The sequence below is a fragment of the Gossypium hirsutum genome, chromosome A09 (genome assembly GCF_007990345.1).
Source record: "Gossypium hirsutum isolate 1008001.06 chromosome A09, Gossypium_hirsutum_v2.1, whole genome shotgun sequence".
In the NCBI taxonomy this organism is placed as follows: domain Eukaryota; kingdom Viridiplantae; phylum Streptophyta; class Magnoliopsida; order Malvales; family Malvaceae; genus Gossypium; species Gossypium hirsutum.
The window spans coordinates 84,175,559-84,187,584 of NC_053432.1; the positions used below are offsets into that span (position 1 = coordinate 84,175,559).

General features: G+C 34.2%; 1 protein-coding gene and 1 pseudogene across 1 annotated transcript; one reads left to right on the top strand and one right to left on the bottom strand.

Annotated features, from left to right (window-relative positions):
* Nucleotides 1-337: 337 nt before the first annotated feature.
* Nucleotides 338-1,034, bottom strand: LOC107940917 (heptahelical transmembrane protein 4-like; annotated as a pseudogene).
* A 3,583-nt stretch (nt 1,035-4,617) lies between these two features.
* LOC107940916 (pectinesterase) lies at nt 4,618-6,673 on the top strand. Its single transcript, XM_016874381.2, has 2 exons — nt 4,618-5,761; nt 5,842-6,673. Exons 1-2 carry the CDS (start codon nt 4,774-4,776, stop codon nt 6,546-6,548), a joined length of 1,695 nt encoding a protein of 564 aa, XP_016729870.2. The 5' UTR covers nt 4,618-4,773; the 3' UTR covers nt 6,549-6,673.
* Nucleotides 6,674-12,026: the final 5,353 nt, after the last annotated feature.

Consider the following 12,026-nt stretch of genomic DNA (forward strand, 5'->3'; position numbering starts at 1 on the left):
AAGCAAAAAATAAGTTACACGTAGTGTTGTTGTAAGTCAAATTTTACAGGCTATTCTCTGCCATTTATCATCCACCCCCCATTATAAGTATACAAGCTGTGTACATTAATGCATAGAAGTTAAAACCTCCAAAACATTAAGTTATTGTCTCTGCCACATTATTACAAGTATTTGCATGTCTAGAGCATAAACTACGGCTGAAAGCTAATGGTTCTTAGAGCTGTAAGACTGATTTAATGATGAATATACACTTCACTGACAATGGGTTGAGCATAAATTCAATCGCAGATAAATTTTAGCTACTTCTTTCAGTAATCGACTCCTCTCTAGTTTCACTTTAACATCCATTTAGATCCTGCCATTTGAGGTGAAAAAGCTGGTGGTGTGCCCAGCAATGTCGAACTTCCCGGGCATTCACCGTTCAGGTATCCTTGTCACATAGGCCAAAGCTCTAATGCCATAAAAAAGCCCCATCAAAACCTCATACCCAGTTGTGTGAAGTGCCTCAGGCTGGTGCCAGAACAAGATGAGCTTGTGAAGAATGGGTGCTATTCCTGACATGCTCATGCCAAAGAAGAGGGATGCACGAATGCTGCGAAACTCTGGATTCTAAAACCCTGGCAATAAGGAAACTAAGATCGTTGCGACTCCCAAGATGGTTATGAATCCCAAATAGAGGTTGCAAAAGAATGGATCACACATGAAGGAGTAATACACTGGAGGATAGAAGGAAGTAGAAATGAGAGCCGCGATCCCAGCATAGTCTAGCCTGAGCATGATATATAATAGGCGCTCAGAGTGGCAAGAGAGAAGGTGGCATGTGATGCTAGCCAGCAAGCAGAACATTGCACCACCCAAGAAGGCAAAGAAAGGCCACCGTGTTATCGGCCTCACCATCAGGGGTGCTATTATGTTTGCCAAATCCTCCTTCACGCTTTGTTGCAATTAGAAAGAATAAAATGTATTAGCTGCATGAAGCTCCCACATGCATAGTGTAACCATTGGTATTAAAAGAACAGATATCACTACGTCATAGAAAACCACCGTAATAAGACAAAGAAACAAAATACAAAGAAGAAATCAAAGAATTAGAAAAAAAAAATCTGATTGATTCTTTTCATTCACAAAAAACTACTTTTCTGATAGAGCCTTCTTAACTGCTCATACCAGTTTTACAACCTCTTTAACCCTGCAACTAACAGTAACTGACAACATTACTGCTATCACCACTTAACTTTCCAAAATTATTAAGGATAACAATTTCCAGGGAGACAAGATAAGACATGAAATGTTTATGCATACACATTTATCTTAAAATTGTATCCACTATGGATCCATAAGGTTAAAACTGGCAGCTGCAAAAAATGTTACAGGATTCAAGCATCGCTACCCTCTCATTTTTCAGACTCTGAAGTGCACTTCCAGTAAGATCCTATTAACATGAATATACTAAAATAAACTTTTGAACTATCACAATCGTGGCAGTTGATTTCCCATTGCAAGGACGCTAGCAAAATAAACTACATACTTCGTATTTAGACCTGCTCATGGGTCGGGTTACTCGGCCCGGCCCGAAGGCCCTCCCGAAATGTGAGAGGGTTTGGGCAAAAATAAAGGCCCGAAAATGGGCTTGGACAAAAAAATAAAGCCCATTTAAAAAACGGGTCAGGCTTCGGGTAAGGTATTTTTTGCCTGAGCCCGGCCCGGCTTGGCCCGAATTCACTAAATGACAAAAAAAAATCTGCTATTTTTTGTTTTTTAATGTTATTTTCTTATTAATTTTGTTATTATTTTAAAGGCATTTGTTAATTTTGTTATTATTTTAGATGTATTTGCTTGTTAAGTTGCATCTATCTTAGTGCTATTTAAGTCTACATATTTTTTAAAATTTATTTTCAATTTGTTGGAAAATATTTATTTTGATTTTTTTAGTATTTTTGATGTATTATATATATTTAAAAATTATATAAAATAATATAAAAAATAATATGGGCGGGTCGGGCCGGGCTCGGGTTTTAGCATTTTTATTTGGGCGGGGCTGGGAAAAAATTGTAGGCCTATTTTTTAGGCCCGGCTCGGCCCGAGCCTAATGAATGGGCCTAAATTTTTAGTTGAGCCCAACCTAAACCCGGCCCGACCCGACCCATGAACACCTCTATTCGTATTTAAAGTTCCACATATTGTGTTCAAAACATTGTAAGTTAAGGGGAAAAAAATCTACAAGACAGACATATACCATATAGGATGTTATATGCTTAAAGAAGATTTCCCTGGATAACAATACTAAGCTTTCCATGGTTTTTGCTTATAAGAGAAGCATTTATTGAACCATGTCAACACGGTAGATATCAACTTTATAACTTAGCACCTATGGCTATAATCATATGCCTTCAATTGTTTATAAAGATTCTTGAGTAAAAATTTTCAGCAGGAAGTATACTAACAGAAAGACCTATTTGATGCCCACAGGTCTTTCAGTTCTTCACATTTATTGACCCATAATACTAAAACTTTATGGATAGGTCTTAGGATTATAATTCCTTTCACTGACAACAATAGGACAGAGGAAAAGAAGTCTTTATGGATTCTCTGCCTCAGAAACAAGATTCAGTGTTGTCAGGGCATGCGCCTAGGCACACCTGAGCTGTGCGCCTTAACACTAGACAACAGAAGTGCCTCAAACCCTTTCAGGTAATACCCATTTAATCAGGCACACACCTTTTTTGCAAGGCAATAGGAATAAAAAGCATCCGCCTCATATAAGTTCTCTTTAATTTAATTTAATTTTCACTTTTTTCATTAGATATACCTTTACCAATAAGAAAGGGTTAGTATTAAACTCTATCCTTATCAAAATTCGTGTATTAAACAATAGACATGAACCATAAGTAAATCATGTATATTGACCAATAATAGAATTGCATGTTTTGTAGATATAGATCACACTTTAGAGTTTATTATATATCTTATGCTATATATATAGACACAGAAAAATGCACAGATATACATATTGCACTTCATTTCACTCAAGCTACTACTTTTTTTTTTACACCTTGCACCTGAGGCTACAAGAGTAGCCCCTTCCCCGGTAAGGCAGCAACCCAACTATTTCTTTCTTGCCTGGAGGCTTTTCTTATTCTAAAATTTATGATATTCACTAACCTATAAAATCCAGAGTCCTTTATTACAGAATAATTTAAGGCTTTCTTAATTTCTATAATTCACCACCAGAAATCCAATTAATGGGATATCAGAAACTCAAAACCTTTCTCTACTGCTCACAGAGACTTAAACATGTATTTCACTAAATTTGGCTCAAACATAAACCCAACATAAAAATCTAAAATTATATTGCAGCGAAAGAAGCTATAATTGACATACTTGCATATTATCTTTATAGTGTTCAAGTATCAAAATTGATATGAAGTACAGGCAACTTCAAAGAAGATAGAGGCAACCATTTCCTAACATTGATGAAAAAACCACACCAAAACCTTTGAATCGACAGAATTTACCCAAACCCAGAAAAAGAGCTTTAAAAAGAACAAGAAGAAAATGTGGACAAGTAAAGAACAAGAAAAAAAAAGCTTTAAAAAACGATGCCATTCCTTAAGTCAAGACCTTGCGAAGAGGAATGAGATTTGCCTCAGAAAGAGAGAAAGAGAGGAATGAAATTTGCAGAAAGAGAGAAAGAGAGAGAAGATGAAGAACGGAAGGAAGGGAGAAGGACTTTTACCAGGATGAAGAAGAAGATGGAAAATGTCTTACAGAAAAAAAATCCTTAAGGCATTTTCCCTAAAATGAATGAGATTTTTTTTACCCGTGTCTTGGAAAATAATTTCCAAAACAGAGCCTAAATGTAACTTTAGTTACCAAATCATACCAGTTAAAAAATTAGAGTAAATTATATTATTAATTACTTAATTATAGTACAATTATTTTCTAGTTACTCAATTATGAAAAGTTACAAAATAATCATCTAATTATTCATTTTTTTATTTTTTGTCACCGGCTGGCTAACGTGTAAAAAGAAAAACCCAAAAATCAAATATAGTTGAGTAGCCAAAGAAAAAAAATTACTAATAATTAGGTGACTAGTACTATAGTTTACCCTAAAATTTAAAGGTAAAAATTTTCAAATGAATGCATTTTATAATAATTAATAAATAAGAGTTATATTAAGTACTGAAAAGTTACTCAACTATCTTAGATTTTTGTTATTTTTATTTTATTTTTTACTCTAGTTATTAAAAAAGATAAAATTAAATAATTGGATAACCATATTGTAACCTTTCATACTTGGATGACCAAAAAAGAAACCTAACAATAATTGAGTGATTGAAATTTTTTTACTAATAATTATGTGACTAATAATATAATTTACCTATAAATTTAAAGGTAAAACTTTCCTTATGAATGCATTTTATAATAATAAATAAAAGAAGAGTTATATATAAAATTGAAAAGTTGTAACAAATTGGGGTGATAATATATCCGTGAAGCATTCCCCACCATGCTAATACCACCAAGCTAATAATAAACTAAAAATAACCATTAATTTGCTAAGAAAAGGGTTACTTTGGTAGTATAAATAGGGCATTTCAATGATGTATTATTCAAGCCAAGGGGCAATAAGTAATAAGCAATAAGCAGCCCCACAACTTCAAAAGGTTTTTTTTTCTTTTCCTATCTCTGTTTAAAATCTGTTTCAAGGGAAAGGAGGAGGAAAATTTTATAATTTTTTGAGGGTTTTTTAAGAATAAATAGAAAACTATGGCGAACAATGCTGCTGTTATTGGTATCTGTTCAGTGTTCTTGGTGGCAGCAGTGGTGGCAACAGTGGTGGGTGTCACACATTTAAAAAACAACGGTGATTCGAAAAGCGGTGAAATATCGAGTTCGACAAAAGCAGTGCAGACGGTTTGTCAACCCACACAGTTCAAAGAGGTATGCGAGAAGAGCCTGGAGTCATCTAATTCCACCGACCCTAAAGAGCTGATAAGGACGAGTTTCCAAGCAGCGATAGAGGAAATAAAGAAAGTGTTGGCGAATTCAGCGACGATACAAGACTTGAATAAAGATGACAACAACAAAGCAGCCCTTAAGGTTTGTAAAGAAGTGTTGGATTTATCAATAGCTGACCTGCAACTTTCATTTGATAAGCTGGGGGGATACGAGATGAGTAAGATCGGTGACTACATACTGAACCTGAGGGTGTGGTTAAGCGGTGCCTTAACTACCTTACAAACATGTGTAGACTCATATGCGGAAGTAAATAATGAACAAGCGGAGAAGATGAATTCAATTTTGAAGACTTCAATGGAGCTTACCCAAAATTCTTTAACCATGGTGACTAAGTTATCCACCATCTTGAATGGCCTTAAAATTCCAGGCCTCAATATCGACACGACTGGGTTCGAACGTAAGCTCCTGTCTAACGATGGACCTGAGTGGATAGGCCACACTGAAAGGAGACTACTTCAAGCAAAACCAACAGATTTGAAGCCTAACGTTGTGGTTGCTAAGGATGGTAGTGGAAAATATGATACCATCACCAAGGCCTTGGCTGAAGTCCCTCTGAAAAGCCCGAATCGATTTATTATTCACATTAAGGCTGGTACTTACAAGGAACAAGTCCTTTTACCCAAGGAGATGACTAATGTTATGTTCATCGGTGATGGCCCAACTAAGACCATCATCACCAATGACCTTAACTGCATTAGGGATCATCCGCTTAAAACATTCGGCACTGCAACAGTTGGTAAGTAGCAGTATCTACATATAAGTTTTGGTGGTGAGGTGAGGTGACTAACTAGTATGTATGTTTGTGAAATATTGTAGGTGTGGATGGGGCTGGTTTCATGGCCAGGGACATTGGATTCGAGAACACAGCAGGACCCCCTGGTCATCAAGCAGTAGCTTTTAGGGCAACATGTGATATGGTTATCATGTTCAATTGTCATTTCAATGGGTACCAAGACACCCTTTATGCTCACAAAGAGAAACAATTTTATAGGGATTGTCTCATCAGCGGGACAGTAGATTTCATCTTTGGGGATGCGGCAAGCGTGTTCCAAAATTGTCAGATCATCGCAAGGAAGCCAGGTGAAAACCAGAACAACATGATTACAGCCCACGGAAGGAAATTCCCATACACTCACTCAGCCATTGTGCTTCAAAATTGTACCATCTCGGGTGCCCCTGACTACCTCCCGGTGAAGGACAAGAGTAAGACGTACCTAGGTCGTCCTTGGAAAGCTTTGGCGAGGACCATCATAATGCAAAGCAATATTGATGACATCATTACACCAGAGGGTTACTGCCCCATGCAAGGCACTGTAGGACTAGACACCGGTTACTTTGTAGAGTTCCAAAACAGGGGACCCGGTGCCAAAACCGAAGGCAGGGTCAAATGGCCATCTATCAAGACAATAGATATAAATGAAGCCAAGAAATGGACTCCTGGCGTCTTTCTTGAAACTGCAACTGACAATTGGATTTCGCAAACTGGCACTCCTTGTTATCCTGACATGGTCCCTGGAGTGTAAACTTCTAAAACCATCGCCATTAGTATTCTTTTAATATCATTATTAGTAATCATGCTGTCGATTATTGATTAAGTTAAACAATTTTTTCCTATGTTTTATTTATATTAATAATATATTCATTATTATGGAAGGTGCAAACTAAAATTATTTTCTTATTCCCAGATTATAAAAAAAAAGAAACTACTAGAGATAGATATAAAGTTTAATATGCTATTAAACAAAAAAAACAATATTATTAATTTTGCTATGTATTTCATTAATTAAAATAGTACATCTTAATATATTTTATTAATTAATATAATAATTTTTAAAAAAAATATTTTTTTAGTATATATGATTTTAATAATTTGTAATTATCATTTAACATAAATGTTATTTTAATGTATAATAAAATATTTAATATAGATATAATTTCAATACTTTTATTATTTTAATTTATAAATGTAATTTATAATATGCTATTTAATGTAATATTTAATATAAATATTATATTTCAAAATTATATTTGAGCTAACGAGTCTAAAAAACTTCCGCTACTCCTGGTTCGATTCATGCCTTTCTATCGTTGCATATACTAACAACGACAACTTGGAGTCCTACATCTGCTGATTTTTAACACTTCTAGTGGAATGCAATATATGACATCGGTGTCGGCATACTACATTCATCCAAATTGAAAAACAAAATCGTAAATATCATTATATATGAATTTTTTTACGAATCATTACGTAATTAATATAGGTTTGAAAGAACAAGTAACAAACATCGGCTTCTGAGCATTGCTCTAACAACAACCTAATATCTTTTAACTCCTCGGGTAGTTCCACGTAGCTCAACCCATGGTTCCACCTGTACAAGCGAAATGTTAGTCGAAACATATAATAAAAAAATTCTACATTGAGTACGTATTTGTTAATAAATGATATTTACCTTATCACCAATGGTAACATATATGGGCCGGTCACATTAAGACGTAGAAATAGTAGTCACCACCAGGACCACGACTACAGTAGGAATAGACAACCACAGATCAACGCTGCACTCAGTATCGTGGCCCGATACATCTCCCAGTATAACGTGGACAATATGACAAATTCCCAATTTAATTTCCCGCACTCATTGAAGTCTACTAAATGTAAGTCCACTAAATGTAGTAGCAACCTTACGTATAACAAATTTCAAAATTTGACGGGTATTAAAATGCCCTAATTAACCTCATGATGTATGCTTGGGCGTATTGTTTTATGACCTCCTCCGTTCGGTCTACAAGGTCTTCAAGGAGCTCGTCAAAATTGGCATTTAACTAGTTCATTGATATCTAACCACTTTCAAACTTGTTTGGAACCTCCCACAATAGTGATTAGCAGAGGCCCACTTTGCTTAAAACGACCCCTGATCCCCTGGTGATTGACCCATCTACTGGCAAATCGAGTTGTAGCGTTACATCATCGAGTGTGATTGTACCCTTGCCGCATAGAAGATGGAAATTGTGTATTTCAGGCATCTATCTTTCCACCAATGTGTTGATTAGTGCCAAATCGAGTTTGTAGCCCCCGAACATTTGAGACGCATGTAAGAATCCAGCCGCTTTCAAGTGACCATGAATTTCAAGGATCACAGTCTTTCCCATATTATGAATGAAGGCCTACAGAATATGATCATCACCTATTTACACAATAAAAACATTTTGAAATTAAAAAATAATTAAATTTAACATTATTGAAATTAACGAAATTTAAATTTTCGACTTACCATTGCTACTTGTGTAACACCCTGATTTTGGGCCTAATCGGAACAGTGGTTTTGGGAGCACAAATCCGACGATGAAAATTTTATTTTTTATTATATTTTATGGTCTACAATTACACGGAATAATTTCGTGAAAATTTCGTTCGAAAATTTTGACGTTCGGGCACTTAATTTAGTTAAAAGGACTAAATCATAAAAAAATGCAAAAGTTGAGTTCTACATACTAGAGGTGTCCAATTGTTATGAAATTTTAAATTGAAGGTCCTTAATTAGACCATTGGTTAATTTCTGGACAAAAATAGACATGAAATGGGTGTAATAAAACATTTTTAAGTTAGGGGTATTTTGGTAAACTAATAATTAAAAGAATTAAAAAGGGAAATAAGCCAAATTAGCTATTATCTTCTTCATTCAACCCTTTCTACCAGAAACAGCCATGGTTAAGGTTTTTTCAAGCTCCCAAGCTCGATTGTAAGTGCTCCCTAGCCCCGTTTTTAAAGTTCTTTACATTTTTGAAATCCCGATAACTAGGTTAAGCTTATTCTAGCAATAATTTAACCTAGGGTTTATATTTGGAAAAATACTCATAGGTGAAATGTGTTTATTTTGATGTTTTAAGGTAGAATATGAAGTTGAAATTGTGTTAAACAACTTTTACTAAGCGATTTTACGTGAAAACACATAATCGGTAAAAATACCTAATGTTCATAAGTACATGTTAGAGTGCGAATTTGATGTTGCTATAGAAGGGGAAAATGACCAGCATGTCATAAAACATAAGGAAATAGGATGAAGTTTAATTTACGAGCCTAGGGGCAAAAATGTAATTTTGACAAAGTTTACTGGCAAAATTGTAATTTTTCCAAAATACTATTTTGGGTTAATTTGAATGATGTGAGTCCTAATTAGGTTATATTTGAAATGATAGATCAAGGAAAAATCAAAATTCGAGATAATATCGAAAAATATCAGGTTGTGGACAAAATGGTAAAAATGGCCATTTTCGCATACGAGGTAAGTTCATATATTTTTTAATAATGTAATGTGTAATTGAATGTTATTGCCTTGATATTAAATGAGATGTAAGTTCATGTGTAAATGTGGTAACATAATTGTCATTTTAAGTAATTTAATGATATTTATTTGATATGATGATTATTATCATGAAATATTATGCTTTGTGGTTATTATTAAGTAATATGCAAATTATATGAGCTAATTGATAAATATTAAATGCTACCAAGTATCGGTTCCAACATTCCGTGGAAGACGACAAAGATGTGTGATTGAGGAAAATCCCGTTTGAACCTTGGGAATAGATTGGGATACAAGTGACATGTCACTAAGATATTTGAGTTCCGAACTTGTTGAGTTAAGTCCGAGTTCACTTATGGATGCGAACGCCCGAGCTCGTTGAGTTGAGTCCGAGTTCGCTTATGGGTGGGTTACATGGTAGCTTGCCTACACATATATTCCGCAGGCTATTGAGTTTGTCTAGCTGTGGGTATGGCACTTATGTGCATGCATTCCGTGTATCCGATTATATTCCGAGTGTTCAATGGGTAATTTGGCGAAGTATTAGTTGATGATCCTAATGAGATAAGCCATTGGTGAGTATGTCTTTGAGTTATGTTACAAGTTGTATAGGTATGTACACTAAACTTATGTGTGATGCCTTGACATGTGATGATCTATGATGTATATAGTATTTGGTGAATATTATGAAAATGACATGATTTGGAATAAGTATTTGATACTTGATAACATTGAGATTATGGATTTATGCTTATGAAGCATAATTATGTGTTCTTACCATTATGAATGAAATGTTATTGTATGGATTTGGTGAATAATAGTAATGAATGAGTAAATTTAGCCTTGGCAGTTTTGGGTTATTGCAGTGGTGCAAATTTGGAAATTCACCATAAATTGTGGAAATTGAATTAGGGGCTGAATAAAATATGAGGTTAAATCCCAATGAGTCTAGTTTCACATAGAAGAAACGATATATGCAATTGAAATTTATATTATGAGATATTTAAATTGTTGTAAGACAAAGTCTGAATGACTTCGTGATCCCCTGTTTTGATTTGAGAAAATCATTAAAAATTGTATAAAAATAATTATGGGTTTTAATTTATATTATTAAAATCCTTAATGAGTCTATTCTCTAGAAAGATAGATGAGAGCATTATCCGAATTCTGTACTATGAGAAAAATAATTTTTAGTGAAGAGAGGTCAGAACTGTTGGACAGCAAAATATGGGAAACTTTAATGAATAAACTGTACTAATTTACTAAATAAAAAATTCTTAAAATTTTATGGGAGAAAGGTATGTTAGTCTGGTTTCAAGGAAAATTAACGAAACTTAATTTTGAGTCTCGTAGCTCTAGATATAAATGAATTAGTAACTGTAACTCGGTAAAACAGCTTAACCTGAACAAAAGTAAATTGTACAATTATGATGTTTTACCTAAAAAAAAACATGTGGGTAATTGCTTATTAACTTCATATGGACTTACTAAGTATAAAGCTTACCCTTCTCTCTACTTCTTCAGTTTTGGCAGATCGGCTCGGGGTTGGAGATCGTTGGAGGCAAAATCACACTATCAAGCTATCATTTTTGGGAGAATTAATTCAAATATTAGAAATATCAAGTGAGTGGCATGTATAGGAAGTTGGTTTATGATGTGTATTATTATTATGACTTTGACCATACGTATTGGTCTGCATTGAGTCATCGTATATGATCATGAAATGTAGTCCTTATCCATTATGGTTTGTAAGTTTAATTAATCATGCCATGTCCTATGTTTTGATGTGATGATATAGTTAGCTTTGTTTGTTATGCATGATTGGTAATACATCAGGTAAGTTAAATGCAGGCCAGTGGATCATGAATTAAATGGAAATGAGTAATGTTGCTTTGAATATGAATGTTTAATGGACAAATTGGTAACTACATTATGATGGTATAAAATGAGAATAAGATTTAGCATGTCTAGTTCTAGTTAATGTAAGAATATATATTATATACAGGATGGTAAGCAAATATGTTTAAAGTGAATGATATGTTATTGCATGATTATGGATGTGTAAGTACTCATTTATGCCACGTTATATTTCTTTAAATATGAGTCTATGCATGTGTTCAAAAAGCTTTGAATTAAATGAAATTTTATAGTCCGGTTTTCGTCTATGTGTATGGTTAAGTCTGGTAATGCCTCGTACCCTGTTCCGGCCTTGGATACGGGTAAAGGGTGTTACAACTTGGGTGGTAGAAATATACTTGTCGTCGAAGCGAATTAGAGAGGCGACTATTCGTGAAAAATCGATTTGAATGATTAAAAATAAGATAATTAAAAAAAATTATTTTTAAATGAAAATATCAAAAAAAATTAAAACGAGAGAGTTGAGAGAAGGATGTGAACGAATAAAAATAAAATTTGGGGGTATTTATAGGGTAAAAAAATAACCGTTGGTATATTTAATTTTTTTTTACTGTTGGCGCGACAACATACAAAAAGCTATTGTTGGAAAGTGCGTCCAACTAAACGAGCTTTCGAAAAAGCACGTCTATCTAGGCGCACTTTCCTAACACCTGTACAAAAAGTTTACCCGGCTGAACGTGCTTTCTATTCAATTCAACTTATTTCTTTAATTAATTTTAAAATCGGCCTAAAAACCTAATTAATTAAAAAAAAACGACTTTTGGACTTATTTTGCCC

Coding starts and splice junctions, on each gene's coding strand:
- LOC107940916 (XM_016874381.2), top strand. CDS start 4,774: ATGGCGAACAATGCTGCTGTTATTGGTATCTGTTCAGTGTTCTTGGTG. Junction 5,762..5,841: donor ATTCGGCACTGCAACAGTTG/GTAAGTAGCAGT, acceptor GAAATATTGTAG/GTGTGGATGGGGCTGGTTTC.